General features: G+C 39.1%; 1 protein-coding gene across 4 annotated transcripts in view; it reads left to right on the top strand.

The window, feature by feature from the left end:
- The window catches only part of LOC128988891 (histone demethylase UTY-like), a 100907-nt gene that overhangs the window by 63040 nt on the left and 16657 nt on the right, over positions 1–21210 (top strand). For 2 of the 4 annotated variants that reach the window (XM_054410645.1, XM_054410648.1), the window contains 13 exons: positions 4354–4529; positions 6994–7122; positions 8562–8787; positions 9104–9204; positions 10567–10883; positions 11431–11538; positions 12116–12265; positions 12722–13018; positions 13850–14045; positions 16131–16253; positions 18959–19115; positions 20147–20376; positions 20872–21080. In XM_054410645.1, coding sequence (XP_054266620.1) covers positions 4354–4529; positions 6994–7122; positions 8562–8787; positions 9104–9204; positions 10567–10883; positions 11431–11538; positions 12116–12265; positions 12722–13018; positions 13850–14045; positions 16131–16253; positions 18959–19115; positions 20147–20376; positions 20872–21080 — 2419 coding nt within the window. The remainder of the gene's footprint in view (positions 1–4353; positions 4530–6993; positions 7123–8561; positions 8788–9103; positions 9205–10566; positions 10884–11430; positions 11539–12115; positions 12266–12721; positions 13019–13849; positions 14046–16130; positions 16254–18958; positions 19116–20146; positions 20377–20871; positions 21081–21210) is intronic. The other 2 variants (XM_054410647.1, XM_054410646.1) reach the window with 2 other exon arrangements.

The following is a 21210-nucleotide window of genomic DNA, read 5'->3' as shown; positions in this document are numbered from 1 at the left end:
ATAGTGGAATGTAAAATTTACAGAACAAATTTGCCAAACTTTGGGAAAATTATATTTTCCACGGATTTATTCGTTGAATATCATTGGATTTCCTATGTGTGTAATGGTAACCCTTCAACATATTGTATTTTTGATGCTTCAGGTAACTTACCTAGTCCAGTATTGCTAAACTGACAGACACAGGCACTGACAGTTTTGGAGGACACTGTATGCCCTGTGGCTACCTCATTACCTTCAGAGCTGCGGAACACGTGTTTCGAGGAAACTCATATAAAATCAGAATTGCACATTGTCTACGTTAACCCAACCCGACAATTTGAAATTTGGACTGTTTAGTTGTTGGAATTTTAGATTTTGAGGTAAAAAAGTGACTCAAGACTAATAATTTGATAGTGGAGTTTAAAATTTACCGATACAAATAGGCTACGTTAAATGACAATGTATCGTCTACAGATTTCTTCGTTGACTATTACGTACAAGTAGCTGTAACTTTAACCCTTTTACATTGTAAGGTTTTCGCAATTTTCTTCGGAATTGATCAGTGTTACTACTTCTAAATAGGAACTTTGATTGATTGTATAAAATCACAACGACATGTTCCCACGTTTTACAGCTCGCCGTGTGCGCAGTGTATAACGTGTTGTGTATACTGTACACTATTGACAGCCCGTGTTGGCGTGTTGGCGTGTTGTGCCGCAGTCTCACATAGATAACTCCCAGATACATTGCCGTCCGGTTTCCGGATCCGCCTTCATGTTAACATGGTTGCCAACCTACAACTAGAGGTACAACCATCGATCATGCATTAATACATCACTTAGCGTACAATTGCATATATACCCGACGCAAGGTTTTGTAATTATTAGTTTCTATGTAATTATTGATTTATAATGAAACTTGTAGTTGAGAGTTTCTCTTCTAAATGTTAAAGCCTCTCCTTGGTCCTGGGGTTTTAATTGTCTTGGCAAAACCAGCTGATCTTGAGTTAAACGATCTTTTCGTCTATTCAAAACTCATTCTAATTCTACAAAAGTTTACTCTACAGTATGTCGTAATGCACAGCCATACAGCAAGTTTGATGCATGGCGCCATCAAAGTACAGATGATATGTACATGGTGTGTAGTTACATGGTTACCGCTGATTTATGTTTATGACATTAGCATGTGGCTCGAGGGTGAGTTCAGTCTCCTCCCTTCCCACCCCTTTTTAAGCAAGTGGTGACAGATGCACCGTAATGTGCGTGATCAATAATTATTTCCTGGTATGATAATTTCACACTTGTATACGCACCACACGCACCGACTATAGTCGTTGTTTCTTCAATATTTGTACCTTTTTAAGATTAGTAGGAGGAGGATCCCAACCCCCTTGAAAGTTAAGACAGTTTTAGGATCAATATGAACCTGATTAGCCTACCTACAGTGTGTTGATGTATATTTCTAATTTTTAGACGCCAACTTTTTAATCAGTACTCAGGACGTGTAAACTAAAAGGGAACATTTGTGAAAACTAAAGCATCTTTTATACTACATGAATTAGTCGTAGTATCTACCTAAAATTAAATATACCATTTTGCGAATGCATCTTTAGTTGTGTTCTTTTTAAATAAAATAATTGGCTACATCAGGTATATACAGATATGATGTAGTCCTATAATATCAAAAGCCAATTTAAAACTAACAGATTTTATACGATAGTTTGAATTGACGTATTTTAATACTAACAATTACTTTAAACCTTTGAACATACGCAAGAATTGTATTGACTTAGCACGATGATTTGTCAAATGCACCATAATTTTACACAATCCCATAATTTCGCTTCGTAAATAACTGTGGCAACACTGTTTCTACCCCTCCTACATCTCCGTTAATGTTTCCCGTCTCGTCAAAACCATTTCTTATCCCAGGTCGAAGTCCAACCCCCCGAACACAACACAATCAACTCAGAAACTTTTAAATTGACTCCATTTATCAGTTTAGTGTCTGTTTTGGTTCCATTGTTATTCTTTCTTTGTTTCCTTTTTGATTAGCCTGATCGAGTTTGTCTGTAGGCAGTTTTTCTGGGAATTTCTTTTGATAGTATTTGTACGTTTGTAAAATTACTGTAGTGTATTGAGTGTATGTATAAAATGAAATATTTGAAATATGTTGGCGACCTACTCAAATTCTGTTATGAATATGCTTTTATAAAAAAAACTTCTAATGTTCTACCCTATTACGTAGGTATTGTTATTCTAGAAAAAAATTTAAATCAGCGATAATGGTTCAAAACAGTTTTTAAAGATTTCATTGGCTAATTTCGTAGTATCGCTTGTCTATTTTACATTTTTAGTTGAGTGGGGTTTTTAAACTCGAGTAATCCGAAACGTGGAATCGCTTCGCACCTGAATAAGAAAAACTGTAAGTAGTTTCCGGTTTCAAAATGGAGCAGGCAAAACAATATATTCATCCAAAAGTTAATATCCGTGATTGTGAAGACCAATCAATATAAGCATCAAATGAACGAAAACTTAAACTGTTTGAAGAATCGCCAAGCTACTAAAAGCATGGAAAAGAAATATGTTGATGGTGGCATTTAATCTTTAAATGACAACAATGAAACAGCTGATTGCTGGCCCGAGGTACAAGTACAAGTGAAGGTCGTTCGCCAAAACCTCGGCGGTGAATGAGCGCCGCGTCAAAAGATAGGAATGCGCGTCGGTCGTTGCACCTAAGGGGGGGGGGGAGGGGGGGGAGGGGGCGACGTCACTTCCTGCACGACTACGTCACCGTCATTACCGTGTCATTAAATCCATTATCCACCATGTCGAGATTGTACCGTACTGTCGGAGATGCTTTGTTGATGGTGCCAGCGGTACTGTCAGTGTAGTTGTAGCCTTCAACATTAACATTCTTTCACAAAAAACTATTATTTTTGTTATCTTTTATTATTTTTCTTTAATACCAGTTTCGATTGTTCTCCAGCATGTACATAGAGATTTGAACGGTTTATGTCAACTTCTGTTAATGATAATGATAAAAGATGCTACAGTAGAACCTCAATAACAAGACTCTCTTGGGGAAATAAGACTTATTATGAAAGTTGGCTTCTTATCGAGGTTAGCAATGACATATTGTGATTAGAGATTAAATGAATTCTAGGGTTGAATTAAAACGAATTCTTTGGGATTTTAGAACTACACTTTATATAGAAGTCCAATTGTTTCCTTTGTAAAAAATAAAGCAGTACATGCCAACATTGAATTAGATAATACAATTTGCTGTCTATCAAAACTGGATTCAACAATTTAGAGAAACAGTAATAATACGTGCTATACTTTTCAACCCTATCGTACATTATTTAATATTTTGTTCGGAACGTTAAAAGTTTGACTCGCCAAGAAAATAATTCTTTTTATACGTCCACAAGCACAAGTGGAATTCGTCCACGACGAAGTCTCGGAGAATCTAATTGCACGAATCTATGATACTGGCAAAGTAAGACTTCTAAACTCCCAGCTTATTGATAACAACATTTATTTGGTTCGAAATTAATTCCACCTCAATGTTCTCTGGTGTTTCTCCCTTTGAAGTATTGTTTCAGTATCACTTATAGAAGGGGTCATTGAAAGGGTTATTTATGTTTTCTATACTGTGTGCACTACAGTATGTGTTCAAACCATCGTTCAAACATAGAACAATGAATTGAAAATATCTTTATTTTTTCTCCGCTTCACGGTTCAAGTAGACAGAACCAGTCGTACCAACCTCACCGTGTCGTATTGTTGTAAGCCTTGGTACGCCGGAGCCGGAAGTTGGCACTACTTCTTCCTCTCTCCTAGCTTACTACGGTTCCTGGAATTGTTACGCACGATGGCCAATATAATTTTACTCATCTCTTCGTGGAATTTTCTCCCGCCGAATTTGCCCATTGATTACTCACAAGTCGCAATTCACGTTTTGTTGAGTCAGTTTGTAGCGTGAAGTCGTAGTGTTCAGTTGAGTTTACTGCTCAGCACGGTATGTTGTCGGTTTATACTTTTTAGTCTTGATTTTTGAAATTGTGATTAATTGGTCAATATATATGATTTACAGAAAGTAATAGGCTATATCATAGCACACTAAATTTAGCGTTCCTTGATTTTCTGAGATCCATTAACCATTGTTATTTTTAAAACCTCCTAATAAATATCTATCTTGAAACACCTAACTCCATTCCTGTTGAACATAACACCACCTCCAACTCCTTACTTCTGATTCCTAAGTTTGTAGTCTGCATTGGTAAATTGTGTTTTTGGTGTTCACAAATATATTTAGTAATTTACACCTTCTGATTATGACTTGTCATAACCTATATGCATTATGTTGCAGGGCAATCAAAGCGTTCCAACAAGTGTTGTACGTAGAGCCGAGCTACTCCCGAGCCAATGAGGTCCATCTTCGTCTTGGGTTGATGTTCAAAGTCAACAATGACTGGGAATCTGCATTGAAACACCTTCAACTATCACTCATAGATACTAGCCCTTCTACCTTCTCTAAACTTGAGAGTAAGTGTAGTTATAGTCTGTATGATGGATCCTATCTCATTACCCTTCGTCTATCTGGGCCTGGCATAGGCCTTAAACTATTGGCCAGTTCCCAGGTAGACAGTGTAGGTCGATTGTCAAAGGTAGATCTTAGACATGTAAAATATTGCTACAGTGAAATGTTAATTCCATAGTCATAAAACGACCACAGAGAAAAAAGGTACAGTGAAAACTTGCTTATGGGACGACTGTGCACTTTCAGCTCTAGTATGTTATGCTGAAAATATACTTGCGACTAGCTCGAGGGGTAAGCACTTTGCGGAAATCCTATCACACTGGGTCTTCCTCCTACAACGGTCACGGTGGTACCGGTATATGATGGTGAGGGCCGTTTTTAAATTCGCCCTAGACATTAGCACTAGTGCTAGACACCACTTAAATGTAGCATTGAATGTTTCCTCTGTACCTTACTTCCTCTATGGAGTGCAAGGCCGAGTGCCATTTGCCTAAACACTTTGACGAGGGTCATTTTACAGCTTGTGGATTGGAATGTGGTGAGTGCCGGCCAGGTATCAGTGACCGGTTCCACGGTGCGGCGGGTATGGGGGTGGAAAGATCAACCAGGGGGGATGAGCAAACTTTGTTTTAGGGATGAAATGAATCTGTTATAACCTACTAACCTAACCTAACCAAACTTGCAAGCTGATTATGAAAAAATGAATGAAGGCTTACTATTAGAATCAAAATTAATTTTCAATCGATATTAGAGTAACCCAGTTAAGAAACTGTACCCGTTCTCCGTTACATTCCATCGATCTCTAATAATACAACCGGAGTTGAATTATTAGAGATCGATGTTACATCCTGCCCACTACACCCCTTCCACTATTACCCCTCCCCTGAATCACTCTTACACTCTGGGGAGTCAAATGGCACTTGGGCCTATCTGACGGTTTTGACAGTTTATAATCCCCACGGCAAATAATAGAACGGTACTCTCTCCGTTTCCCTCCTCTATGTGATACAACTTTGGATTAGATGTACATACTTTACTCCGTTTACAAAATTTATGTGGTTTGAGGCAAGGCCCCACTAGGAAAAACAGGCCATGCTGCAGGATCCATGACGTCACACTAGTGGATAGATTTCATTGATAAATAATTCATTGCCATCGCCATTCCCATATGTTTTAAGTAAATAAACAAGCTGGCTGTTTGTAAGATTTTTATTGTAAGAGTTTAGTACAACGATCCATCACTGTGACGTAGTGTTGCGCTGCCCGTGCTGCAGCATGGCCTGTTTTTCTAGTGGGGCCTTGTTTGTTCCCCCACAATCTTTTTTTTGTTTGCTTAATATATATATGGCTCAGCTGATGTTTTGGCAAACCTCAACTGTTTAGCTATTATTTTAAAGGTAGGTTCAAGTGGAGAGGATAAATTTCATCCCCGAAAACTGTCTAAATGTTGTGAACAGAGTATAGTTGTATAAGTTAGTTGTCATAGGTTGATTTGCCATAAACATAGTAAGTCAATACCATTGACATTTTAAGTTTAAAAAGTGCTCGCCTAGTGATAAAAAATTCGCCTTGGTGAGTCGGTGGCTCAGTTGGTAGTGTCACGGACATCAGGCCCAAGGCAGTGATGTTGTGGGTTCAGATCCAGGTTACTGCCACAAACATTTTATCAGTACATTTTACCTTTGTACTGTACCGCCTCACCCCTTGCTTTGCTGGATATGTTCCACGCACAGATCTGTAGTCTATGTGGACGGGCAAATGCAAGGTTAAAAGAGTCCGCCAAACTCTTAAAAAAAGTTTGGTGGTTCGATCCTGAGTTCGGATACAACCTTATTGAGAATCATGACAAGTGAGCGTAGGAAAAAAGCTTTAGGCAAAAACAACTTAGCTAGTTCCGTACTGTACTTTGAGTAGTTAGCGAGGATCACAAGCTTGGAATGTTCCGTCTTTATGCAAAGTTTTTAAAACAGAATTACTGATCAGATTACCTATATAAATCATTGTTAACCAAAACATATTCTATACTTTCCTATGAAATGGCGACCATACGGATGTAGGTGTATTTTTAAGCCAAGTATGAATAAAGATTACTCTAAGACCCCAAAAAGTATTTTATATAGTTGTAAACTTAACTTCTTAAATCCTAATGGTTACCAGTCTCAGCCAAGAGATGCACTTTAATATGACAATATAGTAGCCTATTTTAAACTGTTACTATTTAACATGTAATAAATAATGGCTTGACTTTAAATACTGGTACGTTATACTGTCAAAGTGATACCCAGTAGTCTGTAAGTTACTGCAGTTTTTGTTCTTCGCCTACAGACTAACTAGGGATCACTTGGACAGTATAAGGCAAACCATTAATTACTATACCAGTGATCCGGAGGCTATTAAGATGAAGTGTATTTAACATGGTTTATCTTTTCATCAAACATTTTGTTCTAATAGTACAATCTGATGTTACAGTAAAATTCCACATTGCTCATCTGTATGAAGTGCAGGGAAAGTACAAGGCAGCCAAGGATAACTACGAGCAACTTCTCAAAGACAAGGACCTCCCTACTCATCTCAAGGCAGACATTTGTAGACAGCTAGGTGGGTAAACTGATATGTTATTATAGTAATTTGTGTTTTGTGTAACTAGTGTGCGAAGTGGTACTTTGCGTTCACGTTACACATTATATTTCTCCTACAGTTACTGTAAAGCTTATAAATAACTAGTCTTTCAAGCACTATACAACAAGTTTTTAGGTTTGGTTAAATCTAAGTGTTGAACGAAATGGGAATCGCTGCACCAGCTGATCGTAGTCGTAGTATGTTTAAGTGTTGCCAACTTATTTTTAAGCGTACACGTATTACTAATAAAAGCATACTGTTTTGTGTTGTTTGGTTGGAATGGGCTACTGGAGTGCGACGGTAAAAGTAACTGAATGCAGCAATTTTCTACTTTGCCTGCTGTAATCAGTGCAATTTTGCCAGGTAACTGTAGGAAAATACAATTTGTGGTAAAAGTATTCTATTAGCTTTGGCTACACAAGATAGGAAGTTCACGACTTGACAAAGAAACAGATTCTGATGAATGCTTTCTGAGTTATCAAATCATTGCTGCTACACCAGGCAAGAAACAACACACAGAAAAACAACATGATGTACTACAAAACATGCCACATCTTAAAAGAGCATTCAATCACATTTTATTGTCATGTCGTTTCGTTTTGCCGTATGTCCTGTCCTGTCCTTTGGGCAGCACTTGGCAGGGAAGAAAACGGAAAGGACATGGACAGGGCCTTTCTGGTCGGATGCAATGTGTGGTCAGTCGAGGAAGCTTCGGCTGCTCACACACGCACACTCCCAAAAGATATTGTTCATGACAGTTTCCGTTCTGTGTCCCGTGTAGTGCCAGTCCTAGCCCTAGAATTTGTGTCTTTTCGTTTCCTTTTCCTGACGGGTTCCTTTCCTATGTAGAGTAGCATTAAACTTATATTCCTCTTAAACTGAGCCAAATACTGGGAGTTTTCATAAGAAATTTTATATTTCAAAGTTAGCTGCTGTTATTTGCATCCATTTTTGTAAAAGTAAAATTCATATTTTAATGTCCTTTTGGATCTTTTTTTAATGTATGCGTAACATTAAGACCTTTTTATTCTTAGTCACTTGCTATTTTGGAGCTACAGGATGCAGAACACAGAAAGCCATTTTTCCAAGATGTAACACACTATAGCTCCTAAACGAGTAGCTTTAGAGAAAAGGTGTGCAGAATGAAGACGTGTTCGGATTCCATTACATCCTAAAACAATCATAAAATACAAGATGTTCCATTAGACATTTTTAAGTTAGCCGCCATACTGAAAATTGGTGGCCATTTTGAAAAAGGTCCAATCTAAACCATCCAATAGATACCAATGATACCAAACGGATACCAACAGATACCATTGGGGGCACAGTTAAGTAGTTCACCCTATATTTCCAGTAGGTATATATGAATGTTAAGTATTACAGGATATGTGTATTCTAATGAATACTTACTCTTCCAGGATGGATGTACCACTGTGTTGAGACCCTTGGAGAGAAGAGCACCAGAGAGAGTCTAGCTATCCATTGCCTGCAGAGGTCTATAGAGGCCGATCCCAAGAGTGGCCAGTCCCTGTATCTGCTCGGCCGCTGTTACGCCAGCGTCGGTAAAGTCCACGACGCCTTCATCGCTTACCGCAACTCTGTTGAGAAATCTGAAGGAAATGCCGACACTTGGTGTAGTATCGGGTAAGTCTTTTTGGCCTCTTTAGACAAAATAGGCTTAACAAATTTGTATTTTACTTTGGGTTAACATTGGTTAAAATTGTAATGGGTTTGAGAGTCGTCTTCTTTTGATACTCAAACATATGTCTACTGGTTGTGTAAATTTGACTTGTAACACACAAAATTTAAAAACCTAGGTCCTAGAGTTCAGATCACAGTGTGAATGTATAAATCAATAAAAACAATTACCAAAGACAAATAGAATTCAACTACCAAAACTATTTCTACAATGAGCTGATACAAGTTTTATTGGTTAACATTTGTTTGTGTGTTTCTGCAGGGTTCTCTATCAACAGCAGAACCAGCCTATGGACGCTCTACAGGCCTACATCTGTGCTGTCCAGTTAGATAAGAGCCATTCAGCTGCCTGGACCAATCTAGGTAACTACATCATCCCTTTACTATACTCTGTTCACAAAATTGAAGGCGATTTCAGGTCAAGAAATCTATCCCCTCCACTTAAGCCTTCCTTTTAAATTAATAGCTAACAGCTGATGTTTGCCAAAATATAAATCAGATGTGCCTTATTGAAATAAGAAGTGTAAAAATGTAGTGTGTGAACTTCCTCACAAACTGTCTAAATTTTGTGAATGTAGTATGGTTCATAAACTAACAAAATAATGACAGTAAAATTTACCAGGTTTTCTCACTGATTTTGGGGCACTAAAGTAAATTTAGGCCCTACCATCACATGGACCAGCTGTTGCAAAATTTTCTATTAAAAAAGGAAGTAAATTAAATAAACCACTCAAAGAATATTCTACAGTATTGAATGAAGCTCCAGGTGCAAAGTTGCAGGTGTTATCCATTAGCTATTGTTTCTGTGATGTCCTATGTTGATAGGACATAAAAGTTGAAATAATTTACAATAAGTCCTACTAACAGTTTGGTTTGGTTCAAACGTTGGTGTATTCGACAGAAATCAACAATTTACATCATCATGCTCTTGTCGGTGGTTCTATTCAATTAAAATTTTTACCCCAAAACTAGTCACAACTTTAACTAGGGAATGTAATCTTAAGTTCTATACATATAATCTTAGGTTTAATTAAGTTTGGTTAGTAAGTAATCTGGTAAGTACGTTAATCTAACATATCCTTACCTGATAATAGTGGTATGGCGTTATTGCGTACGACAAATTCTTCATCGTAACTAATATCACATACTTCTGGTCCTGAATAAATTAATGACTTAATAAGCTATAACGTTTTCTAACTATATCTTAGTATTATTGCCATTTTCAAATTAAGGAACAAAAAACTGACTTGCATAGTTAATCGTGTAAGCAATGAAATAGATTAGGCCTTGGTTTTACCATAGACTAACCAACACAAGTAGACTTCTCATCCCATTGTAAATTTTGAAGCTCGTTTTTCATGTCTAGTTCATGTACGCCACACTGGGCGCTAGTGTTGACGAAATTTTGTTTCTATTATTTTAGGGTTAATTTCTTGATTTGTGCTTTACTGTTTGGTTATATAACTAGGGGACAAGTTATTGTTTATGATTAGACCGTATTATTTGGTTAAACGAGGTTTTAAATGGCTGTAATAACGGGAAACAAATTGTAAACAAAACACGACCTCTACAGAAAACCGTACAGAACTAACAATAAAATTGGCTTCAGCTGTTCCATAAGGATGGGAAATCTACTAAGGGAGTATGTTTTATCTATGGTTTTACTATGATTTCTACTGCAACAATTTCAATGACGAGAGATACATCAAAATTATGTTTCAACAGGAATCCTATACGAGAGTTGTAACCAGCCCAGAGATGCTTACGCGTGTTACGTGAACGCCACTCGTGGGGGAGACAGCGTGAACAACAACGTGCCGTCCGTGTCGCCGCGCACCGCACACTTGCCAATGAACCCTAACCTCAGCCAGAGGATCAAGTTCCTACAGACACATCTGGGAAACGCTCCGATGCCAAGCATCACCAGCAAACGGAGGCAGTTGCCGTCGATAGAGGAAGCATGGAACCTACCTATCTCCGCGGAGATGTCGTCGCGACAACAACAACAACAGAGCAACCAGCCGAGAAACGGGCATCAGAAGGTAAATAACACTTAACGTTTTACTAATATTGGTAGTAGTCACAATAAATTTAAACAGCTTATAAATATAGGATTGTGTTTAGAATGTAACCATCTAAAAATCTTTTGAGGTTCCGTATTTACGTTGTACATCAAACCAAAAGAAAAGAAAAGAAAAACTGTACTATTCAATTTCTAGTGTCGTATGTTTTAGTTGATTAACATAGGTTGAATACATAGACTGCAATATACAATGTACTTCACTGGCTTTATTTGCATTGTATTCACTGTGCTTCAGTAAACTTTTTCATACCGATTTTACTTGGATAAGGACTCCATTCTTATGTAAGGATCCGATGTGTCGTGATGTGTAAAAGGTTTTTTAACGTTAATGCAAAATGTATGTGGTCTCTTTTAGGTTTGAATTCATGTTCATTTAGGTCTAACGGCTCTCACTTTTTAAATAGACAAAGCACCACTAAGAAGCATTGTATGCCGACTTGAAGCTTAGTTTAGTAATATAACAAATGGTTTTTTGTACACATTGTAAGTGTCCTGTTTTCCTCTAGCAGGGTCAGATGTTGACCCCCACCAATGGCCACCATCAAGTGTCGCCTCAAGGTCCTCCTCCCCCCTACCCCAACCAGCAACAGGTTGCCGCTCCTAAGAGGTTTAAGGTATGTACATACTCAATTCAAATTGTAGTATGTGGTTTGTTGTATGTGATCTTGATTCAATTTAATCAAATTTAACTACTTAGCCCTTGGTGTAAAACTGCTCAATTCATCATGCTATACATATTTCAAACTTGTTTTCATTCATAATTAGCAGAGTTTGTAGAGATGACATGGATTACAGTACAGGAGTAAAGTACAGATGAAACACTCAGTGGTGTCCAGCACTAGTCCCTGGTGTCTTAAGTCCAACAAAGCCCCCTCACCCTCATGTACTATAGCGCTCACTGTGGAGGAAGACCCTCTGTGCCCTGTGTGATAGCAATTTCTGCACAGGGCTGGCTGCTCGGACACTTCCTTGCTCGTCACAATTATATTTCCGGCACAACATACTAGATCTGAACGCGCAGTCTAACATGTATGCCATGTTAAACGTTGCAGGCCATTTTGGTTGGGAAGGTCAAAAGTAGCTTCCATTAATCAGCTGATCAGTACCAGTTGGTCACACAGCTTTGTTTGGCTATAGTTTCCTCATGCTTATCTGCAATGTACCTCCAAGTAATGTGGTGTGTTGTTGCAGACGGAACCCCAAGAGGTGCCTGGCAGAGTGCCTCCCCATACTACACCTAGCCCTGCACCCACCCCTGCTCCTGCCTATCTGAACCAGCAACAGCTTCACATGCTGCAGATGCTGCAACAGAATGCAGCCAACCTCAACCCTCAACAACAGGTACAAATACATTCCATTACTATGGAAAATGTATTTGAGTGTCCTGATGCAAATTTGTAATAACATAAACAAATCAATTATCAATCATTGAGATGGAGATGCCACTTAGTATTCCAAATATGAGCGAAGGATGAGTGTGGAATGAAATGATTACAATGATGGCCCAAAAGTCCGAAAGTAAACATGTTTGTATAATTATTTGAATGGAACTGTTCAACTATGTCAATGTTGTTAGTATAGGATTCGGGCAAGTGACATGTGTTTAAAGGTTTATGATCCCTACTGTTCTAATAATCGTGGCTTTTCCCATTCAGGTAAGCCTATCATCTTAAAAAAAATCTTGCCACCCCCATCCACATCCTTGTGCTCTACTTTACTTACAAAGTTTTCATATCTACCATAACTGAGTGGGATATCTTCAGTCGCAGCAGCTAATACAACATGTATGTTACGCAGCAAGTACTGCAGACTCTGCAGCACCAGTTCCGTCTTATGCAGCAGCACCAGATGAGACTACAGCAGCAGAGAGCGGCGCAGGCTAGACTTCAACAGCCTGGCGCAGCGCCAGGAACGTTTCAACAATCCGTTATCAAGTCTTACCCTCACCAGCAAGGCACAGTTGCACCGCAGACTCTCAGTACAGACAATGTGGTGGGAGGTTACATGGCAGCCACCCCCTCCTCCCCAGGGCTGTACAAGGCTGCGACTCCAGGCCAGTACCAGTACCATCCCCCTGGTACACCCTATGCACAGGTAGGCTACAAAACATGAAGTGAAGAGTCATGCTAGTTTTTTTAGGAGTCTGAGCGTGTCTTAGTCAAGTGTGGTAAGTCTAAGTCAAGTGTAGTGTTTTAGTTGGCTGGCAGTAAATTTTTAACTTGATTTATCTAATTAGCCATTTATCTAATAACTTTTTAACATTGATCTAATTAGTTTTTTTTTGTGAGTGAACGTTGATAGTACCATGGACTGTTAGATCAAGGTAGTGTTTAATGTTTATTGTTGTAGTACATCAGTTGCTGATGAATGTTTGAGCCTACATTTCAAAGCGTAGGCCTATAGGTTCATCATCAATTATTCATTGTATCAATATACAAAAATGTCAACACTGAACACAAACATTTTTATTTATTATTATCATGGAAACATAATTTTGACATGTCTGCCTGACGAATACAAAATGATTGTATCCATACCGGAAGATGAAACTATACTAGGATTCAAAATATACATATTCGACAGTCGTCAATAATTGTATAAACGTAAATAGGTGTATAATGTAAAAACATAAAAGTTCAAGAACCGAGATTATTCCATTAACAGTTTAGGAGGCAATCAATTCTACTTTTTAGGGAAATTTGCTAAGTTAACAGGCTTACCTAAATAGATCAGAGTCCAAAATCTGGCACAAGAAATACAAATAAAATCAATATCACAGACAGTATTTTCAACCAAGGAATGTTTGTGTTTCTTCTTTAAGTGGATTGTTAAATAATTCTGTTAAGCCTGCTATCCTGACAATTGTAAACACCCAACTCCTACTTTATGTCACGTGTTTGCATTTCTAACCTGTGCATGTTTCAGCAGCAGTTGTCGTCACCGAGTGTGCCTGTCGCCAAGACTCCCACACCAGACCTCGTGAGTGACCAGGAGCTGCAGGCGTTGTTGTCACAGAAGGACATAGCTACATCCTTGGCTGAGGATCTACTCAAACACTTTGAGTCATCAGGACCTTCGGAGGAACCGGTGGACAGCAAGGAGCAAGTGCAAACCTCTTCAGGTTAGTAATAGTCGCATTGGTTTCAAAGTACCATCATTTTTGGTTATGTTTAATGTTTTGTGGAGTTTCCAAGTTAAGATTTTTTTGCATACTGTACAGCTGATCTTAGTCAGTAACAAAGCTATACAGATCATCTTACAACATGTTACAATCATCCTACACTCTTGGGTTGAAATATGCAATTAGATGTTGTCCCCATTTCAATTGATAATGATAATGATACAAGTCTTCTTGGTTCTTAGATCAAAAGAATATTGAACAAAACATCCAACTATAGTAAATCCATTGACTCTGGAGTATATCCTATCAATATTACCAGCTGTTTACAATGTTTTATCATAAATGGGTGTGTTGCTATCCTAGCGGTTAGCGTCTCGGACTTAGATGCAGAGGGACGGGTTCAATCCCCGGCACATCCACAAAACTTTAATGGGTTTGAACCGCTTTCCCTTAAAAGTGTTTGACTTCATTAAAAAAATGTCACTGGCTTAGATACGAGAAAAAAAGGAAAAAAACATACTCCCTTAGTAGATTTCTCATCCTTATGGAACAGCTGAAGACAATTTACGGTTTATGTAGAGGTCGTGTTTTGTTTACAATTTGTTTCTCGTTATTACAGTAATTTAAAACCTCGTTTAACCAAATAATACGATCTATTCATAAACAATAACTTGTCCCCTAGTTATGTAACCAAACAGTAAAGCACAAATCAAGAAATTAACCCTAAAATAATAGAAACAAAATTTCGTCGACACTAGTGCCCAGTGTCACCCACCGTACATGAACTAGACACGAAAAACGTGCTTCACAATTTACAATGGGATGAGAAGTCTACTTGTGTTGGTTAGTCTATGGTTTTATTCAACTCACGATTTAATTAGTCACTCACAGAATGCTCTTCTGTCAAAATATGATATTCTCCTTAATTTTTTTGTGCTACGATATTCAACATTTAAAATATGCTATTGTTAATGATCAGTTTTCCTTTCAGTTAGTCTTTGGTAAAGTCGGCGTATTTGACAGGAAACAAAAGTTTATTGACATTTGCGTTGGATCAATCCAATGTTTTTTTTTTTTAATTCTAAAGGTTTTCAATTCTAGTTCTATAAATTTTAAACACCATTCAATTTAGACAAGTCTCTGGTACTATGTTTTAAAGGAATAATGTCAGCTCACTTTTGTGTTTTGTGATCTAAATCGGCAAAACATGGTTATTTATATCTACCCTAAATATTACTCATCTATAAAAAACCAGGACACTATGACAGGAAGTAAGGTTGTTATCTCTTGTCTCTTAGATAAAGATATCTCTGATCTACCAAATGTGTCCTAAATTACCTTAGTGTTCAGGTTTAGGTTAGTTATAACTTACATTCATATTGTGATTCAACTTATGTGTCCAATTGATAACCATTTCTTGCAGATTACTTATTTCAAAAAATATGTTTAAAACTTTATCTCAGTTTTCAAAAGTTAGTCATATGTGAAAGCAGTCAGATGGGAATTTATTTGTTGCTTTTGATTTTATGATTCAGGTTTGACTTTGTTTACATTACTTATTTTGAAGTAGAGTTGTAATTTCCTGAAGGTATGTTTATTTTTGTTAAGGGAAATTATGAAATTTAATGTAAAAAATTTATTGAGAGTGTCTCGGTTTTTCATTAAAAGAATGATGTCCAATTATCAAATACTTTCATGGTTAATCTTTATACAACTGGGACAACTTGAGCAATGTTGAGTTTATAAACTAACAGGGAAATATTTGTAAATGCATAACTCAATAACTCGGTTATACAGCCAATTTGGAGAATATACATTGTATTAGCCAAGTCAACACTATATCTAATTAAACTATTGACTATCATGTTGATTGAGATACAAAGTAAAATTCATTGGTACTATATATCAGAAGAAATTATTATCAAATTACATTGTAGAAGCAGTTATCCGTGATAAATAACTAATAACTTTGAGTATCTGGTAGACCAGCTCACTCCCCCCTCTTGTTAAAAAAATAACAAAAATACCCTAGTTTTTACGAGTAAATTGTGTTCCAATGATTTTAATGTTTTTGTTCTGTTTCAGACCAACAGACGCTAAGCTCTGGTCCGTTTTCTCCGTCCAACCTGCCGCAACCCGCAGAGTCACCAAAGCCTAAACCAACGCCTTCCCCCACCCTCGCCTCCAGCCCTGCTCGACCACCCTCTGGTAAGCCAATGGATCTGTTGGAATATACCATTTCGTTCCTTACATTCGATTTTTTGTTTTAAAGAAGCTATTTTATCAACCTGTGGTCCATATAGGATGAGAGTTTATATGGTAGGCATATAACCGATTAAGATTTTATGGAGTCTTATGGTATAAATATGGGATTGTAAACTTGGGATTGACATATTCTGAAGTCGACTTGATGATCATAATTCTAACCATAAAGTTTTTGGAAAACAAGAACACGTTGTGTGGGTCACAATGTAACAAAGTATCGAACTTAGTGACATAGTAGTCATAAATAAGATCAAAACAAATTGTATAATAATAATTCAGGTTCGAATACCGTACTAAAAGATTTCTTCCACTGTTCTTTTCAAAATTCCTCAAACATGGTGTCTACTCTCCGGGAAATTCGGGAAAACCGGGAAAACTCCGGGAATTGTATCTTACCTTGAAATGTCCTGGAAAACTCCAGGAATCCACCCAAACCTCCGGGAATCCACAGCCCGGTCATCGGAATCGTCGGCTAACCAAACACTGCCGCTTTTGTTGCCGAAATCGCGGGAGACAATTATCGGTTTCGCCGAAACGGCAAGATATCCTCACGGGAATTGCCGCGATCGCGGGAGACGATTATCGGTGTCGCCGAAACCGCAGGATATGCTCCGGGAGACAATTATCGGTTTTGCCGAAACGGCAAGATATCCTCACGGGAATTGCCGCGATCGCGGGAGACGATTATCGGTGTCGCCGAAACCGCAGGATATGCTCACGGGTATTGCCACGATCGCGGGAGACGATTATCGGTGTCGCCGAAACCGCAGGATATGCTCACGGGTATTGCCGCGATCGTGGGAGACGATTATCGGTGTTGCCGAAACCGCGAGATATGGTCACGGGTATTGGCACGATCGCGGGAAACCGCAAGATATGGCCACGGGTATTGCCGCGATCGTGGGAGACGATTATCGGTGTCGCCGAAACCGCAAAATATGGCCACGGGTATTGCCGCGATCGCGGGAGACTATTATCGGTGTCGCTGAAACCGCAGGATATGCTCACGGGTATTGCCGCGATCGTAGGAGACGATTATCGGTGCTGCCGAAACCGCAGGCTATGCTCACGGGCATTGCCGCGATCGCGGGAGACGATTATCGGTGCTGCCGAAACCGCAGGATATGCTCACGGGTATTGCCGCGATCGCGGGAGACGATTATCGGTGTTGCCGAAACCGCAAGATATTCTCACGGGTATTGCCGCGATCGTGGGAGACGATTATCGGTGTCGCCGAAACCGCAAGATATGGCCACGGGTATTGCCGCGATCGCGGGAGACGATTATCAGTGTTGACGAAACCGCAGGATATGCTCACGGGTATTGCCGCGATCGCGGGAGACGATTATCAGTGTTGACGAAACCGCAGGATATGCTCACGGGTATTGCCGCGATCGCGGGAGACGATTATCAGTGTTGACGAAACCGCAGGATATGCTCACGGGTATTGCCGCGATCGCGGGAGACGATTATCGGTGCTGCCGAAACCGCAGGATATGCTCACGGGTATTGCCGCGATCGCGGGAGACGATTATCAGTGTTGACGAAACCGCAGGATATGCTCACGGGTATTGCCGCGATCGCGGGAGACGATTATCGGTGTCGCCGAATCCGCAGGATATGCTCACGAGTATTGCCGCGATCGTGGGAGACCATTATCGGTGTTGCCAAAACCGCAGGAAATGCTCACGGGTATTGCCCCGATCGCGAAAGACGATTATCGGTCGCTGAAATCATAAAATATGCGAACCTGTTTTGCCGCGATCGGTTGCCTGTGTTGACGAGACTGCAAGATATGCTCACCGGTATTCCCAGGATCGCAGGAGATGATAGCTGGTGTCGCCTTACCTACTAGTTATACTGTTTTATTATGTTGTATAAAATATTTTTTTGGAAAAGTTTTGTTTTAAATTAAAATAATCATTAATAGTAATAATAAATTATTATTAGCGGGTTGCGATTAGTTAAACGAATTCCGATAGTAGCTCTTAAAATTCAGGAATTTGTCTTGAATTCTCCTGGAAAACTCCTTGAATTTTTCAAACCAGGTTTAGTAGACACCATGTCAAATTTTAAATCAGCAAAGTTGAAGTTGTTTTTGAGTGATGTGGTGGTTAATAGTTATTTGTGCAACTAGTGAGAAAAGTGAGCAATTGACTCACTCGAGAGAAATCCTTACTCACGAGCCGTAGGCGAGTGAAGAATGGTTTCTCGAGTGAGGCAATTGTACTTTGAACTCGAGTTGCACATTATACTTTTCCTACAGTTACCATAAAACAAATAAATTTGTGAAGAAACATAACCTATTTTTACACAGAAGTGAACTTTTAATATAACATTTAATGTGATGTGACAAATACAACAGTACAACAGCTGACCAGCTGATTTACAGCCAGTGCTGCCAACGTATTTCGCACGCATACAACGTTGCCTGCATGTTACGCGCTCACTATTTCGTGCCTTCACGTTGCAAATCTGGAGTGAGACAAAGTAATTAGAGTGAGACAATGTTAACATTGTCTCACTGATGAGCGAATTGGCCACTTTGCTTTCTCAAATCAGTGAGAGAACATGTACATTGTTAGGTAACTGTAGGAAAAAAGATTTGTTTGTAGTAATATTGATTTTCATCGAGTGTTTTGTTACAGTAAGCTCAGTCAAGTCGGAATCACAATCCCAAGATCGTCTGAAGTCTCCGTCTCCTGCTATCAAGGAAGAGGATCGTCTTCCTTCACTCGTTGACTCTCAGTCGGACGTGGAGTTCTCTATTGATATGGATGCAAAGACTGTGATGGAAGTGTGCAAGTGAGTGCAAACGTTCAACCATAGATCAAACACTCCCTTAATAGATTTTTCATCCTTATGGGAAAAAAATCTAGCTGAAGCCAATTTTATTGTTTGTTCTGTCTGGTGCCGCTAGGGTCGTGTTTTTGTTTACAATTTGTTTCTTATTATTTCAGATATTTAAAACCTCGTTTAACCAAATAAAACTATCTAGTCATAAACAATAACTCGTACCATAGCTATGTAACCAAAGAGTTAAGCAAAAATAAAACATATCCCCAAAATAGAGGAAACATAATTTTGTCGGTACTAGTGATCAGATCAGTGTCACCAACATGAATTCAAAACAACAATGAAGCTTCAAACTTTACAATGGGATGAGAAGTCTAGGCCTACTTGTGTTGGATATTGGTTAGTCTTTGGTTCAACGTAGGTTCTAGTGGAAGTTTTTTAATGATTTCAGTAGTCATGCCACATTCAAAAATTTCTCAACCTATAATGCAGTGATGGTCTATTTTGATTAGGTTTGGTTAAGTTGCATCAACCTGATCTTAAATATATTGCTTCTTTAGTGGGAATGAACAACAGCACTCACACAGTTTACAATAAACCCGTGTGCAATAGATCACAGTTTGGACACGAATCTAATACAATTAAAACTGATATGTCTGTCCCTTACTTCATATGCCTAAACATTGTGGACAACAATGGCTACTGAATGTCAAGCGACCCCTCTCCCACTCTGAGAAAGGGAAGGTCGGCCGTGTAAACATTTCAGTAGGTCAAAACATCAAGAGGTTAAGCCGATGGCTGGACTAAGGCGTCTTTCAAGATCACAATCCTTGCCTAGAGTCTTTCATTGTATGTACTAAAGTTACAGATAAATGAAAAATTAACTAGCTTACCTTAGAAAAAAGACCAGAGAATCACAGTTTTTATGTGTTTTTCTGTGAGTACTAAGGCCTACCTGAACCTTTTCTAGGGTAAGCTAGTTGCTCTCCGGTTAAAAAATTACAATCTTCCCCTAGACTGATTGATTATTGCCTTGACAGAGGGAAGGGTCTGCATGGTCTGACCAACTGCAGTATACTGAGTGACCGAGGAGCGCCGCCCCAGCCACCCGACCCGCCTACCACCCGACTCACCCGGGAACAGCTGTTGCCGCCCACACCCTCCGTGTTCCTGGAGAACAAGAAGGACGCATTCAGCCCTCAGCTGCAGGAGTTCTGCCTCAAACATCCGATTGCGGTCGTTCGAGGATTGGCAGCAGCCCTCAAGCTGGGTTTGTGCTCATTTTTGTAGTAGAGTTAAAATGTTTTTTGTATTAAGTAGTTGTCGCCTCATAAAGGAAAGTTATTTAGGGTAAACATAAATAAATGTAACTTTCCTCATTTTATTCTCAAATTAACGTTTACCCCGTATCTTCAAACAAGATTCCACCGCACATACCATACATTTTTGGTCTTTGGACCACAACACTTCAAATTAAATGATACACTTCCATTCACCAATGTTTTGTCCTGGATCTAGAGAACTATTCTCAGGTTAACTTGACTTCCACACAGTTGACTTATAAAGTTAATTGTTTTGAGGGTAAATTTTATACATTGACTGCAGAATGTAAGTAATCCTGAAGATGGTACTAAATATCAATGTTTTTTTGTTTACAAACATACACTTCACTAACAAGTGAAGACTGCAAATGTATTTTACCACCTACATTTGTCTAACAAATACTGATTTGACTCACATTTCTAATACTTCATTTGTTTCACAGACTTGGGTCTGTTCTCAACCAAGACGCTGGTTGAGGCCAACCCTGACCACACTATTGAGGTTAGGACGCAAGTGCAGCAGACTTCAGACGAGAACTGGGACCCGCAGTACCCAGGCAAGCGAGTATGGGCTTGCATTAGCCATCGTAGCCACACCAGCATAGCCAAATACGCTCAATATCAAGCCTCCAGCTTCCAGGATAGTCTCAAGGTAAATATCATCACTATAGCATAGAGAAGTAAGGTACAGAGGAAACATTCAATGGTAAGTGGTGTCTAGCACTAGTGCTGGTGTCTAGGGCAAAGTCCCACACCGTTCTATCGCCCTCATGTACTACAAC

The sequence above is a fragment of the Macrosteles quadrilineatus genome, unplaced genomic scaffold (genome assembly GCF_028750875.1).
Source record: "Macrosteles quadrilineatus isolate MER2022 unplaced genomic scaffold, UCM_ALF_1.0 Scaffold_3__2_contigs__length_128488019, whole genome shotgun sequence".
In the NCBI taxonomy this organism is placed as follows: domain Eukaryota; kingdom Metazoa; phylum Arthropoda; class Insecta; order Hemiptera; family Cicadellidae; genus Macrosteles; species Macrosteles quadrilineatus.
Note: the sequence above shows the minus strand (reverse complement) of the source record. Positions and strands in the feature narration are given on the sequence as shown.